General features: G+C 42.7%; 1 protein-coding gene across 1 annotated transcript; it reads left to right on the top strand.

Annotated features, from left to right (window-relative positions):
* Positions 1–2850, top strand: LOC140887311 (F-box protein At5g46170-like). The gene is made up of 2 exons (XM_073294480.1): positions 1–1441; positions 2471–2850. The coding sequence occupies exon 1, from the start codon at positions 222–224 to the stop codon at positions 1398–1400; it is 1179 nt and encodes a 392-aa protein (XP_073150581.1). The 5' UTR covers positions 1–221; the 3' UTR covers positions 1401–1441; positions 2471–2850.
* The last annotated feature ends 18117 nt before the right edge of the window (positions 2851–20967 follow it).

The raw sequence follows: 20967 nt of genomic DNA, 5'->3' as shown, positions 1-20967 counted from the left end.
CATATCTGATATTCCCCCCAATCTTCTCGTCTCGTCTCGTCTGCCAGCTTCTTCTTACCTCGACCCATTCGTTCTCCGCTCCGGTCCCAATTGCATCCGAATTCTACCTTTTGAAGCGGCGGCCGGAGCTAGAATCTTGATCTTCACATCTTTCAATTCATGTATCGATCCCGTGTTTCTTGATTTTTTTCCCACAATTATCCACTCATTACTCTTCACTAATGATTCGTGAAATGGGCTCGATGAGATTAGATCTGGGCAGCAGACTCCACCCCGAACAGATTGATCACTTCGACCGCCTGCCGGACTCCATTCTCCTCCTGATCTTCAACAGGATCGGCGACGTCAAAGCGTTGGGCCGATGCTGCGCTGTTTCCAGGCGGTTTCGCGCTCTTGTTCCCCAGGTGGATGACGTCATCGTTCGCGTCGATTGCGTCATCTCGGACGACGATTCATCTTCATCTGGAACCTCCTCTTCTGTCTCGGTTTTGGACAAGTCCCGCTATCCCATTGTCTCACTTTTCAGGCTATTCTTTTCTGGGCTCGTCAAGCCCCTGCACTCTCTTATTACGCAGCTCATCGTTCCCTCCTCCGCTCGTCCAAATTCTTCTCTGTCCCGAGATTTCGAATGTGATTTCGAACAAAACAGCGTCACGCACCATTCCCCTACTCAAGTTTTGAGGAATTTTAACGAAATTAAGCTCCTCAGAATTGAATTACCGAGTGGCGAGCTGGGGATTGATGAGGGTGTCCTGCTCAAGTGGAAGGCAGATTTTGGGTCCACTCTCGATAGCTGCGTCATTCTTGGAGCTTCAAGCGTGATTCGAACTGCTCATAATATGCTGGGCAACTGTTCAGGTGCTGGTGATGTTACAGAAACCGACATTGCGATCAACGAGGGAGGTGGTGAGATCGATTATGGCAGCATTCCTGAATCTTTTTACACGAATGGGGGCTTAAAGTTGCGTGTTGTTTGGACGATAAGCTCTTTGGTTGCAGCCTCAGCAAGACATTATCTTCTTCAGCCTATAATTGCAGAACATGAGACATTGGAGAGATTGTTTTTAACGGATGCGGATGGGCAAGGAGTGTTGTCTATGAACAAAGAACAGCTGCAGGAGCTGAGAATGAAGCCTTTGTTGGCATCATCAGCATCTAAAAGGACTCTTGTTCCAGCTCTGAGTATGTGGTTGTGGTATGCCCCGCGTTTGGAATTGCCTTGTGGGATGGTGTTGGAAGGTGCAACCTTGGTGGCGATTAGGCCTAGTGAGCACCCGAAGAAGGAGATCTTGGGTTCCGAATTGAATTGGGTGGCCTCTGCGCTTGAGGAGCCATTTGATACTGCCGCAAAGATGTTATTAAAGAGGAGAACTTATTGTCTGGAAATGAACTCCTTTTGAGATGGGATGTGAATAAGGTGCAGAGGAAACGGACGGTTGAGGTAATTTTTTGTGTATCCTTGCGCAAGTGGCTTATTGATTACAAGCTTTGGAAGAAACTATTTGGATTCATGGTGATATGGGGGATGAGAGAATTCAATGTTTTCTGTATTTGTTCTCTGTGGCATCAAAATTGGGTATTTTTTTTATGCGGTCATGCATTTCATGACTCGCGAGGTTCTGGTGTACCTCAATTATGATTGCGCATTTGAATGGTGAATTTAGTTCCTTTTTACCGTAAATATAGTGAGTGATGATACGAATTCAATGGTTATTCGAGGACTCACTACAAATTCAATGGTTATTCGAGGACTCGCTGATTGGGAAATGCAAATATTATGACAAGTTTAGTTTTGGGTGTACCTCAATTATGTGTCCTGAATTTATCATGAACAAGTTTAATTTAAATGCTATCGGGCTGCGATGCGATGGCACACACCATTTGTTGGCATTTGAGTGATGTTATTGGTTTGTATTTACAACAAGATTTGGATTGTCATTTCTTGTTACCCTGGTTTACTTTGTCTTTAGTGACTCGACTTCAAGCACCTCTTTGGCTTTATGTATGCCTGTTCTCCCATGGTGTCTTGGTTTTTTTCCTTTCTTTCCGGGGTTGGGAGTTGGGACTGGAGTTAAGTGCCAACCTTTATCAGGTAAGAGCAGGATGGGATATATAAGAGCTATTCAGCTGGCATAATGTGAATCAGAACTTTTTTACTGTAAAAATTGCAAGACAGGGAAATATAAATACCTTTTGAGTTTAAGTCTTCATATAAATCTCAAAGCCTGCTGAATGTTATGCGGCTTTTCACGGTTTCATCTGCCTTTTATGTTTATTTCTTCTTTCTTTGTTACCTCCTATTGTTCTATTGAACTTTCTTTCATGCAAAGAACGGTGGTTTGTTTGTTAAAAAATGGTTGTTTTGCCTCCATGATATGGTCAGTTTGCATTACATTATTTGCTTTAAAAAAAAATTCTCTGTTGCATCTGGTCATTTAAAGCTTGTTCTTGATGGGAATCAATCTTTCAGGCAAGGTTTTTCAAAGGATGAAGATTTTGGGCAAGGGAAGCACATAAAATGATAAAATGCAGTTTCTTTTCATCTATCATGCCATAGAGTGGACCTGTGGACTGTGGAGTTCATAGGGCTTCCCACTACAACTTCACTACAAGTCACTGGTTGGTTACAAGCTCTAGATGTACTTGCGCCAAAAGTTCATGCTGTGGTTGACAGGCATCTACTTACATTTCGAACTCAGGCCTATGCTTAATTATAAATTGAGCTTTAGCATGCTCATAGGAACTGCAAGCCCTTAACTTTGTCATCATCACTTTATTTGTAAATATTTTAGGTTTGAAAAATCTTACGCTTCTGTGTTACCCGGTTAACTCGCAACAAATAACTGATTTTCCGAGCAAATAATAAATATTTGAAAATTTTCATCTTTTTCAGTACGATGAATTTCATTTTCAGCGTTAAGACTTTAATTGGAGGTATGTCAATTGAGTCGTAAAAATATTCTTTGTGCTTGAGTATTTAGTCTATGCTAGCACATGAGCACTGTCCATGTGCTGCATCAAAGGCCTAATTTTTTTGCATTTGAGATGTTCATGTGTACATCTCAAATGCAAAAAAATGTGGGTCGTTGGATCCCGTTTAGGCAGTGCCCAAATAGAATAGCATAGACTAAACCGTGCTTGAGATGGGAGCATCAACTTACATTTGCCCCCATGGATTTTGTATCGTGCTCGACCATTTGACCTCCTTTGTGGTTGTCTTTCATGTTTGGATGTTTCTATTTTTGTAAGCGTTTCTGTATTTGGCGCCTGCAAATGTGTCTTTGTGGTATTTTGGTACATCAACTTTTTTTTTTCTTTTTATAATTATTAATAATTGATAAATAATTTATTTTGTCAGATAACGAAGTATTATATTTTACAAATTATAAAATACAATATATATGGAATTTAATTTTATACTAATTTTACAAATATTTAATTATTAAAAAAATAATTTGTGTTTACAATTTCTAATTGTTATACTCACAAATCTATACTATTCTTAAAAGCAGAATAAGTTGAAATGGGTCTGTTTTTTGCCCGTATCCAGTTAAGAACAAACACACGCGTCTCACAGGCAGTGAAAAACAACACACGCGTCTCAGATTTTCTCTCCACCGCTTTAAACAAAATATGTCTAATAATGATTGGGTAGGGAATTTTGGTGATGACCGGCTATCTGCTATGCCTCTTCATTTCTTCACTTGTACCGATTCGTTTCCTCACATGCTTTTTAGCTTCTGGATGTGCGTCTTTCTGTGCTCTCGTCTTTGGAACGATTTTTCTTTGTTCTGATTCTGGTATTGTCGTTTTGCTTCCCAAGTTTGTTATGCGTTTATATTGATTCTTGTTGTTTGAAAGCGTTCGTTTTTTTCTTGTAGATTGTTACGATCTTGCAGACCTTGTGTGTGCTGTACCAGGAGTATATCATCATCTTCTTTATAGATCTGTTTGGAGGAGAAAAAACCGTACAGAATTCTTCTCATTTTTTAAATTGTCGTTCTGTGGACATAGATTTCCTTTATTGCTGGTCAGATCTGAGTTTTTCACATGATGTCTGTAGTAGCCCGTAACCAAAATCAGTAATTAAAGAATTAATCATAATTACTTGGGTAGAGTTCGGAAGCTCCGAAGGTGAGTTTGAAAGCTCCGAACAGGATCGGAAGCTCCGAAGGTGGATCGGAAGCTCCGATGGTATTACGTCAGGCATGACGTGTGGTTGGATCGGAAGCTCCGATCACCCCTATCCAAAGCCAACAAGTGATATTTTGATACGTGGCAGATCAGGATCTTCGGAAGCTCCGATGACAGGATCGGATGTTCCGATCGAGGTTCGGAGGCTCCGATCGTTGTCTATAAATAGAAGGCCGAGAATTTATTTTCAATTGCCAATTCCGGATTTTCTCTCTACTCTAGTCGTATTCGAGTTGTTCTAGCCTTCCTAGGCTTTTCCCCGGGAGTCGTCGATGCGTTCGATAGTCGTAGCAGAGTTATGCCCAAGTTCTGGAGGCATCGACATCAAAGGGCTAACGACGGACGAAGGTTTAGCTTTTGCTTTCTATAAATATTTAGGAGTATGCAATAGCTTAGTTAAGGCTTTTAGAGCACTATAATGATAGTAGTATCATTTGGCAGTGTAGAGCAGACTATAGACGTGGAACTAGAGTTGGTAGAGCTTGCACTGATTTGAGGTACGAAAGTACTGTTCGAGATATCTTGACTGAGTATGCATGTATTATGTGACTTCATGGTTTATATGTCATTGATTTATGCTGCATTCATTTGCATACTGAGCTATCTCCTTCGAGATATCTGTTAGTAGGGTTTTTCCCTATCCTGTTAGTGGTTGGACTTCCATCAATTTGGGTCCGGCATATCCACTTGTCTTTCGGTATGGGAGCCACCTCCTGAAGCGATGGAACAGCGTGCTACATACCAGGGCCCTGTCTGTCTCTGTTATCTGATCCTTGACCTCGAGTTTATAGGGAGTTCACTTTGCATGCATGTATACTCATATTCTCGTACTGAGCATTTTATGCTCACGTCTCGTACTCTGTGTTCTGGACACCCTATTCCATGGGGCAGGTTTGCGATTGGACGAGGCGGATGGATCCAAGAGGGGCTAGGCAGTGGTTGGCCAGCTGAAGCTTCGTCTAGATTTTATTTCTGTTGTTTTGGGTTGATACAGCTATTCGATTTGGTTGTATAATATTTGGATAAATTACAGATTTCTTTTCTTGGGATTGTATTTATTTGTGGTTTCCGCAAGTTTATTCTGATATCTGTTTAATTAAGTTAATTGCATGTCTAAGTTATGTTTAGTAGGTGATCCAGGTAAGGGTCACTACATTTATGGTATCAGAGCATGCAAAAGTATTCTTGGGATTTAGTCTCATCATGAGGTATTTTTGTAGATGGCAAACTACGATGATGAGAGTAGCCATGGAAGTGGAGGCGGTCGTTGGGGCGATGCCGACCGAGAGCGTCGTCGAGAACGGCATCATCGTCATCATGATGACGAGCGTTTCACTGTGCGTCGATTCTTAGCTATGGATCCTAAGCCCTTAGTTGGAGGTGAGTCTCCGGAGGATGCGGAGAACTGGTTAGACCGCATGGAGACGACTTTTCAGACTTTCCAATGCACCGAGGAGCAGAAGATGGAGACCTTGGGTTATCTTCTGGATGGACGTGCGCGCAGGTGGTGGAGGTTTACTTCTGCACCTTTTGTTACGGCGAGAGGAGTGGCCACCTGGGCCGAGTTCCGCACAGCTTTTCAGAAGCTGTATTTTCCTCCTGCACTCCGTCAGTCGAAGGCAGGCGAGCTTCTGAGTCTGCGACAGGGAGCCATGTCTATTGATGAGTATCAGCAGAAGTTCTTTGATCTGCTATCCTATTTCCCCGAGATTGCTGACAGCTATGAGATGAAGTATAATCTGTTCCTTCAGGGCCTTAACCCTGATATCCATGATCGTGTGGCGGTTGGCGACGACATGCCCTACGAGGGTTTGGTGAGCCGTTGTCACCAGGCGGAGGATAGCATTCGGCGAAATAGGTCTTTCCCTCAGTCGAGGCCTGCTAGTTTTTTGGGTCCCCGTGCTCAATCTTTCAAGAAGTTTGGATCTACTTCTTCTTCCTCTGACTCTGCTGGTGTTGTCTGTTTCGGTAAGAAGGACAAGTGTGATCACTGTGGGAAGAACCATCCATCCGACAAGTGTCGTAGAGCTTCTGGAGCTTGTTTCCGTTGTGGAGAGACTAGTCATATCCGGAGGGATTGTCCACTATCTGGGGGAGGCGGTTCTGGTTCAGGATCTGGTTCTCAGGCCACCGTACAGCAGAGGTCGCAGGGCAGCCTACTGGGAGTTCTCATTTGAGGCCTCGAGCTTCTGGCCAGGTGTTTGCTCTGAGACATGATCAGGCAGTGGAGGAGAATGAGAAAGTCATCGCAGGTATATTTCTGCTTTATGATATACCTGCTCTTGTACTTATTGGCACTGGTGCATCTCATTCCTTCATTTCTGCACGTTTTGTTAAGAGGCATAAGTTACCATGCATTGCACTAGACGTAGTGATGTCTGTTTCTACTCCGACGGGCCAATCTGCTTTGGCTAAGCGTCTAGTGATGGGTTGCCCTTTTAGAGTTCGAAGGGAACACTCTGTTAGAAAATCTCATGGTCCTGGCGATGGACGACTTTGACTGCATTCTGGGAATAGATATATTGACTACCTATCGAGTTTCAGTGGACTGCTATCAGAGATTAGTATGCTTTTATCCGGAAGGGAGCGAAAACTGGTTTTTCTATGGTGAGGGAGCGCGACCCCCGATGCCTTTGGTATCAGCTTTGAGAGCCTGTCGAGCTCTAGAGTCTGGCGGGGAAGGCTACCTTATCTATGCAGTTGATTTGTCCGCTGAGAGTATTGGGATAGAGAGCATTCCTGTTGTGGATGAATTTCCAGATGTATTTCCTGATGAGATTCCATGTTTTCCTCCTGTTAGGGAAGTCGAGTTTGGCATAGAGTTGATGCCGGGTACTTCGCCTATTTTTCGAGCACCGTATCGTCTGGCTCCATCAGAGATGCGTGAGTTGAAGAATCAGCTACAGGATCTTTTGGACAAGGGGTACATTCGTCTTAGTGTATCTCCTTGGGTAGCTCCTGTTCTTTTTGTAAAGAAGAAGGATGGGTCGATGCAGCTGTGCATTGACTATCGGCAGCTGAATTGAGTCACTGTGAAGAACAAGTATCCGTTGCCTCGTATTGATGACTTGTTTGATCAGCTGCAGGGCACGTCAGTTTACTCCAATATTGACTTGAGATCTGGGTATCATCAGTTAAGAGTCCGTGATCAGGACGTAGCCAAGACTGCATTCCGTACTCGCTATGGGCATTACGAGTTTCTAGTGATGCCATTTGGTTTGACTAATGCGCCGGCTATATTCATGGATCTGATGAACCGTGTCTTCAGGGAGTATTTGGACAAGTTTGTCGTGGTCTTCATTAACGACATCTTGGTGTATTCGCGTAATACGGAAGAACATGTTTCTCATTTGCGGTTGGTACTGCAGACTCTTCGAGATGAGTATTTGTACGCCAAACTGAGCAAGTGTGAGTTTTGGATGGATCGAGTGGTCTTTCTTGGCCATATCATATCCAGGGAGGGGATTTATGTTGATCCAAGCAAGATTGAAGCGGTACTTAATTGGTCGCGTCCGACGACGGTTGCTGAGATCCGTAGTTTTCTGGGTTTAGCAGGGTATTATCGTCGCTTCATTCTGAACTTCTCTCAGTTAGCTCGACCTTTGACGCAGCTTACCCGCAAGGGTGTGGACTTCGAGTGGTCCTCCGAGTGTGAGGATAACTTTTGTGAGTTTCGACGGCGGTTGACTTCTGCGCCGGTGTTGGCATTACCGTCAGGATCTGGAGGGTATGTGGTATACACTGATGCTTCTCTTCAGGGGTTAGGTTGTGTTCTGACTCAGAATGGGCATGTGATCGCATACGCTTCTAGACAGCTGAAGCTTCACGAGGACAACTATCCAGTCCATGATTTGGAGTTAGCAGCCATTGTGTTCGCTTTGAAGATCTGACGTCATTATCTGTATGGTGAGAAATTTGAGATCTTCACCGACCATAAGAGTCTCAAGTATTTGTTCACTCAGGCGGAGTTGAACATGAGGCAGAGACGTTGGATGGACTTGCTTAAGGACTATGATTGCGAGATTAAGTACCATTCGAAAGCTGCTAATCTCACCGCTTATGCCTTGAGTCGCAAGGTGCGACTATCCGTACTTCAGACTTGTTCGATGTCTAGTGCGATCAGTGACTGTTGTACTTCAGGATATACCTTCAAGCATAAGAAAGGTATGCAGAGTATCCAGATGTTTGCGATATTATCTGAGCCAGCTTTGTATTCGCGGATTCGAGATGCTCAGATGTCTGATTCGAAGACCCAACGTTTAGCTCGTCTAGCTAATGAGGGTAGCTCGTCTGGATTTCATTATCAGTCAGATGGCTTTCTGTGTTTGTCTGGTAGGCTTGTGATTCCGCAGGATGAAGAGTTGCGAGAGGAGATTTTGTCTCAGAGGCATCGCACTAAGTTGAGTATTCATCCTGGGAGCAACAAGATGTACAAGGATCTACGTACTCGTTTCTGGTGGAAGGGTATGAAACGCAGTGTTTATGTAACGCCCCATTTTTATATTAAATGAGTTTATTTGAGTTAATCAGAGATTACAGAGTTCTCGAGCCGGTTTGATTTTGATCAGGGTCCTTTTTGCAAATTTTGGAAATTTCAGGGACTAAAACGCAAATATTGATTTTTATATATTATCTACACTTGAAATTGACTTCAAAAGTCTTCCTCCTCCTCCACACAACCGAGAGACTCCATTGAAGATGCCTTCAAGCTTTTCCAAGCTTCCAGATTTCCAGTCCGAGCTCGATCCGTCCGTTAGAAATTATTTCTGAAGGCACATTAGCGATCACGGCTGCGAGAGCTTTGTTCTACCGTAAGTATTTCTCCGATCAGATATGTTTTGATTTTCGGAGGTTGTTAGAATCGATTTAGATTCTAGTATGTTGTTCTTGACGGAGTTCTGATCGTTTATTATCTGTCGATTTTGAAATGGAGCGACGTTCGGAATTGTTATGATTTTTGGAAGCTATTTTCGAAAATGTGAGTTTTGAGATGTGTTGGGTTTGCCTTGTTGTTGTTGTATTAGCATTGAGTTGAGTTGATATCGGTATTGAACTGCTGTCTGTGTTGCCGGTTTGTTCAGTTTATAGCCGTTATGCCGTCGGTTTGAGTTTTGGGGATTTTGAACCGTTTTTGAGTTGTTGGAACTTGGCTTATAAGTTGATCTTGGTTATTGATCATTCATTTGTCTCCGTACAGATTCGTTTGGAGGTATCAAGCCCAGAGTTAGCAGCTGTTTGGTCGTCGAGAATTGGACGAAGAACGGTATAGAGAATTTCCTTGAACCGTTGCCTTGTTGTTGTTAGATTGTATAGTTGTTGATACAGTCTCTTTTGTAGCGTATCCAGAGTTGGAAGCTACTGCATTGAAAGGTAAAAACAGTCATCGTAGCGGGATAGCATACTCGGGACCGTGGTTCTCGAGTTTTCCCTTTTGAAATCACATACTTGCATCTACACTCGTTCTAGCATGAAGAACTTGTGTTTTGTTGTTTTGATTGAGCGTTTGTATATGGCTATGTTTTATGTTTCTATTATGCATTCATCTTGAGCCAATCTTGTTTTCAGCGGGCAGAAATGCCCTTTTTGTTTAGACGTTTGGGAACTATGATTGAGTGGCCTAGGTCGTAGTCGTTTCACCTAGTGCTAGCATACTCATTATAGTTGCTCAAAGTCTAGAGGAGTGGGATACGTGGCACCACCTCAATTGGGTGAGTCGGTGAGTCGTTACGTAATCTCACCCTCGGGATCCCAAAAGCACAGCAGCAATCTCTCGTTATCAGATTTGATATCCCGGTTTAAAGACATGCATTTTATTACGTTGTTATTGAATTCGTTGTTACATTAAAAGCATGTTTATTGTTGTATTACTTGATATGTTGCTTTTACTGGGAATGTCGTTCTCACCGGTTATCCGGCTGTTGCTTTGTTTTGTATGTGTACTTGGCAACAGGTGGGGCAAGATCAAGTCAGAAGAGGCATGGTTAGCTTCAAGAGGGAGAGCTAGTAGTGAGACTCGGTTTAGAAGTCATGTTAACATGTCTACCTAGTGATTTTGGAACATGTTTTGATAACGAACTTCATTATTATGTTGTATTGTCATGCAAGCTTTGCCGTGTTATTATCGTTGTATGTCCTACTTTGGAGTAGTTGTTAAACATTAGCACTTCATGTATTAATTGGAGGTTTCGTGTTTGTAATGCATGCTTTCGAGTTGATGCATTGGATTAGCTTTTAGCTTGAGTTGCTATGCATTTTTCTGCTGTTCTGTTTCTGCGGTAGGAGGGCGCCCGAGCTGCTTTTTTTAGCAGCCCGAGCGCACCCCATTCCGTGTATTCCAGTAGCGCCAAGGAGTAGGGCGCGCTCGAGCGGCAGTTTATGGCCGCCCGAGCGCGGCCCCTTTTATAAAAAAAAAAAAAAAAAATTCTTTTGTTTTGGCTTTGCTTTTAGTTCTTGGATCTTGTGTGCTTAATTATTGTTTACTCCTTAATTAGATGTTTAAAACCGAGGTCTCACAATAAGTGGTATCAGAGAATTAAGATTCTTGGTCGAACTAGAGTGAGCGGGTAGATCGAGTCTGCGTGTATTGGCTCCTCGCATGTATTTGAATTATTTTAACTGTGTATTTAATTCCATGCGAGCATGCTTTATTATTGAGAGTTATTGAATTACATGGTTTTGTGATTTAATTTATAAAGCATGATCTACTTGAAATATAACTGTTTCTGTTATCGACTGGTATCCGGTATTCCAAGCGGTTGTAAGGGCACTGATTGTAGCGATTGAGATATCTCGTGTCCTAACCTTTGATTATCAGATAGGTCCTCGTCGAGTGACCGCCAGTTATCCCTGCAACTGAGCAAGCTAGCACTGAAGTTGATCAGTTGGATGCTTCAGCAACGCCTATGGAAACCTTGTTGAAGAGGTTTCAGTCGTTCAATCCGCCATTATTGATGGGTTCAGAAAATCCAGTTGACTGCGAGAGTTGGTTGGATGATATTGATCAGCTATTCGATTCCATTGATTACACAGATGACCGCAGAATCAGGTTAGTCATTCATCAGCTACGTGGGATTGCTAAGAGCTGGTGGATCATGACAAAGAAAGCAATAGAGAATAGAGGTACGGAAGTTACTTGGACTCTTTTTAAATCTGAGTTTTATAAGCGATTTTTCCCTATCTCGTATCGTAAGGATAAGAGAGCAGAGTTTGCAAATCTGAAGCAAGGGAATCTGAACATTGAAGAGTACGTTGCCAAGTTTGATAGTCTGTTGCGTTTTGCACCACTAATTGCCGGAGATGAAGAAGCTAAGGCAGATCATTTCATTAATGGCTTGAATCCTGACATCTTCACTTTGGTAAACACTGCTAGGCCAGACAACTTTGCGGATGCCATGAATCACGCAAAGGGAGCAGAAGCAGGCTTGTGGAGGCAAAGAGGTAACCAGGTAGCACCTCAGCAACAGAGGCAGTATCAGAACCCACCATCTCAGTATCAGAATCAGCCACCGCAGCATCAGAACCAGAAGCAAAGGTATGAAGGTGGTAACAGTGGGGGAAATAGAAAGGATCAGTACAAGGCAAGAGGTAAGCAGTTTAAGAGGCAAGGAAACAGTTCGTCCAGTTCCAGTGGTTCGAAGCAATTTGGTTCAGGACCGAGTTCTGGGTCATCATCCTTGTACTGCAGAAAGTGTGGAGGAAGACACTCACCGGATCAGTGTGTGGGAGTCTTCGGCAATTGTAACACCTGTCAGCAACCGGGACACTTCTCTAAAGTGTGCCCACAGCGTAACAGAGATAGAGCTCAGAGTGGGAGTTCGTCTAGATCTACAGCTCAGCCTGAGAGGCAGTCTTCTGCAGTGCACTCTTTCCAGCCTCAGCAGCAGAACAGACAGGGAGGTAGTACCAGTGCAAATCAGCCTCCGAGACAGCAAGCACGAGTCTTTGCTCTGACAGAGGATCAGGCTCAAGCAGCACCTGACGATGTTATAGCAGGTAACTGTTCGATTTTCGGTTATTCTGCTCATGTCTTGATAGATACAGGTGCTTCCCATTCTTTTATCTCTGAGAAATTCGTATTATTGCATGCTTTGCCAACTGAATTGTTGCTTACAGTAGTAGCTATTACTTCATCTTTGGGTGGAGGAATTGTTTCTGTCAGATTAGTCAGGGACTGTGAACTGTGTTTTGAAAGAAATTTGTTAGAATTCGACTGTATTGTACTTGGACTGTCGGATTTTGATTGTATTGTCGGGATAGATGCTTTAACCAAGTACAGGGCGACAGTCGATTGTTTCCAGAAAGTTGTCAGGTTCAGACCGGAAATGGCAGATGAGTGGAAATTCTTTGGTAAGGGTTCTCGATCTAGAATTCCTTTGATTTCAGTGTTATCTATGACTCGTTTGCTACATAAAGGTGCAGAAGGATTTTTGGTGTATGCAGTTGATGTACTGAAATCTAGCCCAGCTTTGGTAGATTTACCGGTGGTTAGAGAATTTGCGGATGTGTTTCCGGAAGATGTTCCTGGATTGCCGCCTATTCGAGAAATCGAATTCAGCATTGACTTAGTGCCAGGTACTCAACCTATTTCAAAAGCTCCTTATCGTATGACACTTGTTGAATTGAGAGAGTTGAAGGAGCAGCTTGAGGATTTGATTGCCAAGGGATACATCAGACCTATTGTATCGCCTTGGGTCTATTCGTTCGGAAGAAGGATGGTTCTATGCGGCTCTGTATCGACTACTGTCAATTGAATCAGGCTACAGTTAAGAACAGGTATCCTTTATCCCGAACAGATGACTTGTTTGATCAGCAGCAGGGTTCTTCTGTCTACTCTAAGATTGATCTGAGGTCAGGTTATCACCAGTTGAGAGTGCGAGAGGAAGACGTTCCTAAGACCGCATTCAGGACGAGGTATGGTCACTTTGAGTTTATAATCATGCCGTTCGGTTTGACTAACACCCCAGCAGTTTTTATGGGTTTGATGAACCGTATCTTTCAGCGTTATTTAGATGAGTTCGTCATTATCTTTATCGATGATATTCTTATCTACTCGAAGAACCGTACTGACCATGCAGAGCACTTGAGGACCGTACTGCAGATTTTGCGAGTTGAGCAGTTGTTTGCCAAGCTGTCTAAGTGTGAATTCTGGTTAGATCGAGTTGTCTTTCTCGGTCATATTATTTCGGAAGATGGGATTTCTGTCGATCCCAGCAAGATTGAAGCGGTTATGAATTGGCCTAGACCTACTTCAGTGCCGGAGATCCGAAGCTTCATGGGTTTAGCTGGTTATTACCGTCGTTTCATCGAGGGTTTCTCGTCTATTGCCAAGCCTATTACCCAGCTGACTCAGAAGAATTCACCTTTTGTTTGGACTCCAGATTGTGAGGCTAGCTTTGTTGATCTGAAGAGGAGACTGACCAATGCTCCAATTCTTTCTATTCCGAAGGGTACTAGAGGTTTCACAGTCTATTGTGATGCTTCTAACTGAGGCTTGGATTGTGTTCTTATGCAGCATAAGCATGTGATAGATGCATCGAGGCAGCTGAAACCGCACGAGACTCGTTATCCGGTCCATGATCTTGAACTAGCTGCGATCGTCTTTGCTCTGAAGATCTGGCGTCACTATATTTATGGTGAGTCTTTCGAGATCTTTTCTGACCATAAGAGCCTTAAGTACTTGTTTTCACAGGCAGAGCTAAATATGAGACAAAGAAGATGGTTAGATCTGTTGAAGGATTTCGACTGTGAAATCAAGTACTATCCGGGGAAGTCGAATGCAGTTGCAGATGCCTTGAGTCGAAAGCTTTGTTCTTTATCTCTTTCTACTATTGGTGTTTCTCAGTTGATCGATGATTGTTGGACTTCTGGTTTAGAGTTTGAAACAGATAGGGAGACTATCAGAGTGTTTGCTATTCAAGCCGAACCGGAGTTGTTTGCTGCAATCAGAGAAGCACAGAAGTCTGAGCCGAGCATTCAGGTTTCAGTAGAGAAAGTCAGATCTGGGCATCAGTCTGAATTCCAGGTTAGAGATGAAGTCTTGTTTGTGAATAACCATCTTATTGTGCCTGATTTTCCGGAGTTGAGACAGCGTATTCTCCGAGAGGCTCATTGCAGTCGATTCAGCATTCATCCTGGAGGTCGTTAGATGTACAACGATCTGAAGATTCAGTTTTGGTGGAAGAGAATGAAGAGCGATGTTGCGAGGTTTGTATCTCGGTGTTTGAACTGTCAGCAAGTAAAAGCAGAAAGGAAGCGACCCGGAGGTCTGTTGCACAGTTTATCTGTTCCTGAATGGAAGTGGGATCACATTTCCATGGATTTCGTCACGAAGCTACCACGATCCGTTTGAGGATGCGATGCCATTTGGGTAGTGATCGACCGATTGACGAAGTCTGCGTGTTTTATTCCGTACAGGATGACGTATCGTCATGATCAGATGGCTGAGTTGTATGTTAGCAATGTTGTGAGATTTCATGGTGTGCCGAAGTCGATCGTTTCAGACAGAGATCCTAGATTCACTTCTCACTTCTGGCACAGTCTTCAGGGGGCACTTGGTACTCGATTGCATCTGAGTAGAGCTTATCATCCTCAGACCGATGGACAGTCAGAGCGGACTATCCAGACGTTAGAGGATATGCTGTGAGCGGTAGTGCTAGATTTTGGCACTAGTTGGCAGGATTCTTTGCCTCTTGTCGAGTTTTCTTACAACAACAGCTTCCAAGCGAGTATCGGTATGGCGCCTTTTGAGGCTTTGTATGGTAAGAAGTGTCGATCTCCGTTGTTTTGGGATGACTTGTCCGAGTCACCAGGTTTGGGACCGGAGATGCTTAGAGATATGGCAGAGCAGGTTAAGATCATTCAGACCAGAATGAAGTCAGCTCAAGATAGACAGACGAAGTATGCGAATGTCAGGCGTAGACCTCTGAGTTTTGATCAGGGAGACCGAGTCTTTCTGAAGATTTCACCTTTCAGAGGCACTGTCAGATTCGGTAAGAGAGGGAAGTTATCTCCGAGATTCATCGGGCCGTACGAGATTCTCGAAAAGATAGGTGATCTTGCCTACAGACTTGCACTTCCTCCGTCTTTATCTGGTATTCACGACGTTTTTCACGTCTCTATGCTGTGAAAGTATCATCCAGATCCTTCTCATGTTCTTCAGCCTGACGAAGCCGAGTTAGACGAGACTCTGAGCTACTTTGAGCGACCGATTCAGATCCTTGATCGGAAGGAGAAACAACTCAGAACCAAGTCGATCCCGTTAGTGAAAGTGCAGTGGAGCCGTCACGGCGTCGAGGAAGCAACTTGGGAGACAGAATCTGACACGAGGCAGCGATTTTCGGAGTTATTCGGATGACGTGAGTTCTTCTTACTGTCTTTTGTTCTTTATTCTATCTTATGAGTTGTGGTTCTTGTTGATTTCGAGGACGAAATTTCTTCTTAGTGGGGGAGAATTGTAACGCCCCGTTTTTATTTTAAATGAGTTTATTTGAGTTAATCAGAGATTACAGAGTTCTCGAGCCGGTTTGATTTTGATCAGGGTCCTTTTTGTAAATTTTGGAAATTTCAGGAACTAAAACGCAAATATTGATTTTTATATATTATCTACACTTGAAATTGACTTCAAAAGTCTTCCTCCTCCTCCACACAACCGAGAGACTCCATTGAAGACGCCTTCAAGCTTTTCCAAGCTTCCAGATTTCCAGTCCGAGCTCGATCCGTCCGTTAGAAATTATTTCTGAAGGCACATTAGCGATCACGGCTGCGAGAGCTTTGTTCTACCGTAAGTATTTCTCCGATCAGATATGTTTTGATTTTCGAAGGTTGTTAGAATCGATTTAGATTCTAGTATGTTGTTCTTGGCGGAGTTCTGATCGTTTATTATCTGTCGGTTTTGAAATGGAGCGACGTTCGGAATTGTTATGATTTTTGGAAGCTATTTTCGAAAATGTGAGTTTTGAGATGTGTTGGGTTTGCCTTTTTGTTGTTGTATTAGCATTGAGTTGAGTTGATATCGGTATTGAACTGCTGTCTGCGTTGCCGGTTTGTTCAGTTTATAGCCGTTATGCCGTCGGTTTGAGTTTTGGGGATTTTGAACCGTTTTTGAGTTGTTGGAACTTGGCTTATAAGTTGATCTTGGTTATTGATCATTCATTTGTCTCCGTACAGATTCGTTTGGAGGTATCAAGCCCAGAGTTAGCAGCTGTTTGGTCGTCGAGAATTGGACGAAGAACGGTATAGAGAATTTCCTTGAACCGTTGCCTTGTTGTTGTTAGATTGTATAGTTGTTGATACAGTCTCTTTTGTAGCGTATCCAGAGTTGGAAGCTACTGCATTGAAAGGTAAAAGCAGTCATCGTAGCGGGATAGCATACTCGGGACCGTGGTTCTCGAGTTTTCCCTTTTGAAATCACATACTTGCATCTACACTCGTTCTAGCATGAGGAACTTGTGTTTTGTTGTTTTGATTGAGCGTTTGTATATGGCTATGTTTTATGTTTCTGTTATGCATTCATCTTGAGCCAATCTTGTTTTCAGCGGGCAGAAACGCCCTTTTTGTTTAGACGTTTGGGAACTATGATTGAGTGGCCTAGGTCGTAGTCGTTTCACCTAGTGCTAGCATACTCATTATAGTTGCTCAAAGTCTAGAGGAGTGAGATACGTGGCACCACCTCGATTGGGTGAGTCGGTGAGTCGTTACGTAATCTCACCCTCGGGATCCCAAAAGCACAGCAGCAATCCCTCGTTATCAGATTTGATATCCCGGTTTAAAGACATGCATTTCATTACGTTGTTATTGAATTCGTTGTTACATTAAAAGCATGTTTATTGTTGTATTACTTGATATGTTGCTTTTACTGGGAATGTCGTTCTCACCGGTTATTCGGCTGTTGCTTTGTTTTGTATGTGTACTTGGCAACAGGTGGGGCAGGATCAAGTCAGAAGAGGCATGGTTAGCTTCAAGAGGGAGAGCTAGCAGTGAGACTCGGTTTAGAAGTCATGTTAACATGTCTACCTAGTGATTTTGGAACATGTTTAGATAACGAACTTCATTATTATGTTGTATTGTCATGCAAGCTTTGCCGTGTTATTATCGGTGTATGTCCTACTTTGGAGTAGTTGTTAAACATTAGCACTTCATGTATTAATTGTAGGTTTCGTGTTTGTAATGCATGCTTTCGAGTTGATGCATTGGATTAGCTTTTAGCTTGAGTTGCTATGCATTTTTCTGCTGTTCTATTTCTGCGGTAGGAGGGCGCACGAGCTGCTTTTTTTAGCAGCCCGAGCGCACCCCATTCCGTGTATTCCAGTAGCGCCAAGGAGTAGGGCACGCTCGAGCGACAGTTTATGGCCGCCCGAGCGCGGCCCCTTTTATAAAAAAAAAAAAAATTCTTTTGTTTTGGCTTTGCTTTTAGTTCTTGGATTTTGTATGCTTAATTATTGTTTACTCCTTAATTAGATGTTTAGAACCGAGGTCTCACAGTTTATCAGTTTGTTTCGAGATGTTTGGTGTGTCAACAGGTCAAGGCAGAGCACCGAAGACCTGGAGGATTGCTTCACAGTCTGCCTATTCCTGAATGGAAATGGGAGTTTATCACAATGGACTTTGTGACCCATTTGCCGGTATCCCCGAGGAATTGTGATGCTATCTGGGTTGTGGTGGACCGACTCACCAAGTCAGCGCATTTCATTGCTTATAGCCGGGAGTACAATGTGGATCGTATGGCTCGATTGTACATTCAGGAGATCGTTCGACTTCATGGAGTTCCTGTGAGCATTGTCAGCGATCGGGACCCCAGGTTTACTTCTAGATTCTGGGGGAGTATTCAGCGTGCGATGGGTACTACTCTCAGTTTGAGTACTGCCTATCATCCGGAAACTGATGGTCAGTCAGAGCGCACTATCCGTACTTTGGAGGATATGCTTAGAGCGTGCGTCATGGATTTTGGTTCAGCCTGGCAGGATCATTTGTCATTGATCGAGTTCGCGTACAACAACAGCTATCATACTAGTATTGGAATGGCACCTTTTGAGGCGTTGTACGGGCGATGTTGTCGTACTCCACTCTTTTGGGAAGAAGTGGGGGAGAGACAGGCTGAGGGACTAGAGTTTATCCAACAAGCAATAGACATTGTTGATCAGATCAAGAAACGGATTAAGACTGCACAGGATCGTCAGGCCAGCTATGCTAATACCAAGCGTAGGCCTTTGCAGTTCGATGTCGGGGAGAAAGTGTTTCTGAGAATGTCACCTTTCCATAAGATTCTCAGATTTGGCCTTAAGGGCAAGTTGTCTCCTAGGTTTATCGGTCCGTTTGAGATCTTGGAGAGCATTGGCGATTTGGCTTATCGGCTAGCTTTGCCACCGCATCTTTCCAGTATTCACGACGTGTTCCACGTATCTCTGTTGCGACGATATGTGGCGGATGAATCTCATATTCTGCAGCGGTCTGAGGTTCAGGTGAGCAAGGATTTGACTTATGCTGAGAAACCTATTCGTATCCTGGATTATAAGGATAAAGTTTTGCTGAACAAAGTGTGGGGACCTCGGGTGCTAATCTCATCTTATAGGGCGATTAATAACAAGAAATATTCAATCAGAATATTAATCTGCTTAAAAATAATAATAAATAATACAGGACATTTGGCGACGCAAAACCATACATTTGGCGACGCAAAAACACGTCGCAAAAGATCAGCAATTTTTTTTTTTTTAGTAGACCTTAACGCGCGGGCGCGCCTCATGTGGCGCGGGCGCGCATAGGGCTCGGTCCAAGGCACCCAAGGTGCCTTGGTTAGGCGCGGCTGCGCCTCTGGGCTGGGCGGGCGCGCCTGGCCCTCTGATTTGCCTTCCAAACAGCTGAAAAATGATGTCTTTGTCTCTGTTTTGATTCTCAAACATTGACAAACACATATAACATGAATTTAACATCAAAATCTAGATGAAAACATGCAAATCCATGAACTAATCAAGTAACTAAACATGGAACTTGACATACAACCATAAGATCTTACATACTCTTGTTCTTTACAACATACATATCTATATGCTCAAATGTTCTTATTCTTGACATTCATACAAGTCTTTATATGCAAAACAAAGACAAGATCTAAATATAAAGGTTGACATCAACTCTACTGCATAAACCCGAGTTCACCACATGCTACTCTTGCTCTCGTCCTTCTTACAATCTTCTTTGTCCTGTGTTCGCCCCATCTATTCCCATGCACACATACAAACATAGAAATAGCCGGATATCTCCGGTGAGAATTGAATCCCAGTATAAAACAACTATATCATGCATATCTTAAAGTTTAAGGAAACACTCATATAAACATCTCAACAAGCATTAAACCAATCTATAGCAATGCATGACTTAAAAATCTGCTATCAAATTCTATATCGGTTCTTGGGATCCTGGGGAATAAGAACACAACAAATATCCCACCTACTCTCCCTTTCGGGGTGGCGTTGAGCTCTTTTCCCGGACTTTGGCATACTATATCAAGTTTCTAACCATAGGAGTTGATCTATCTCCTAGGTTCCTTTATATATATCCAAACATCCGTATTCTTTTGGCGAATCTGCCATTTCAAATCTCAAAGGGTTGTTGGCTCAAGATGAATGCATCAAAATCTAGAAGCATAAGAGTAAAAGCCAACTAATAACAAGCTAAGTCAAACAAGCAAGTAAATGTGCAAATACAACACATATAAGCACATAGTATATGGTTTTGGAAAGGGCATTCAAGCAAAATCTCTTGAATGTACAAGCCCTTATTCAAAGGTTGTCTTATACCTTTCAAACTTGGTTTCAAAGCTCTTCCAATCTGATATAGCTGCACAACAAGAACACAATCAAAATCTGCTCATTCTCTTCTCAATCTTCAAGGCTAACAAGTCACAAAACTTGTTCTTCCGTCGATTGGTTTCGAAGTCGTGATTCTTAACTTGAAGTCCCCTGTTTTCAATCTGAAAATACATCAAACATGTCTAAGAACATCAGCAAGAACTCACATCATACTCAGCTCAAACAATCTAGACTCAAACTTGATCATTTTTCAAACCGACGGCGTAACGGTATGGAATCGGTAACCGAAACTGAAATCCAACCAATCTATCATTCATATCTACTTCAAATACATGATACACCAGCCAAAATACATCAATATACCAGCATATCAGCAGCTACCATTTCGAAATACATGCTGAAAAATTCATAAGAAATAGAAACGGCATCCAATCTTCGACCCGATTGCGATAATACAACACATAGAATCTCAAGAACACATACTCATACTCAAATTCTGAGTTCCTTATCATCTCAATTTCGAAATATGCTGAATCATAAAGATACTTACACCAAATCGAAGCTCGTCTTTCAAGGATCGCAGAACTATGCCCGGAATTTAATTCGGATGCACGGATCTTGAAATATTTTGGTTTGAAGATGAAATCTCAACAAAAAAATGAAGTCTCGGTTTTCTCAATTGAAGAAGATGAAAATCTGATGATTTCATACACAATACACGTGAATATGCATATGTAGATAAGTGTCCCACTCAAAATGTCAAAATTGCACTTTGGCCCCTCATCTCTTCACTATTTGCAAATTGACCCTTGAAACTTCTTTTTAATTCAATTTCAATCCTAAATAATTTAAGAATATTAGAATTTAAATCTAAACTCCAAAAATTCTCAAATTAAATATTCTCGAATTAAAATTAAATAATCTCGGGCCTTACACAAAGTCATTCCTCTGGTTTTAGTTCAGTGGC

The sequence above is a fragment of the Henckelia pumila genome, chromosome 1, assembly GCF_033568475.1.
Source record: "Henckelia pumila isolate YLH828 chromosome 1, ASM3356847v2, whole genome shotgun sequence".
NCBI lineage: Eukaryota > Viridiplantae > Streptophyta > Magnoliopsida > Lamiales > Gesneriaceae > Henckelia > Henckelia pumila.
This window is presented reverse-complemented; position numbering and strand designations above follow the sequence as displayed.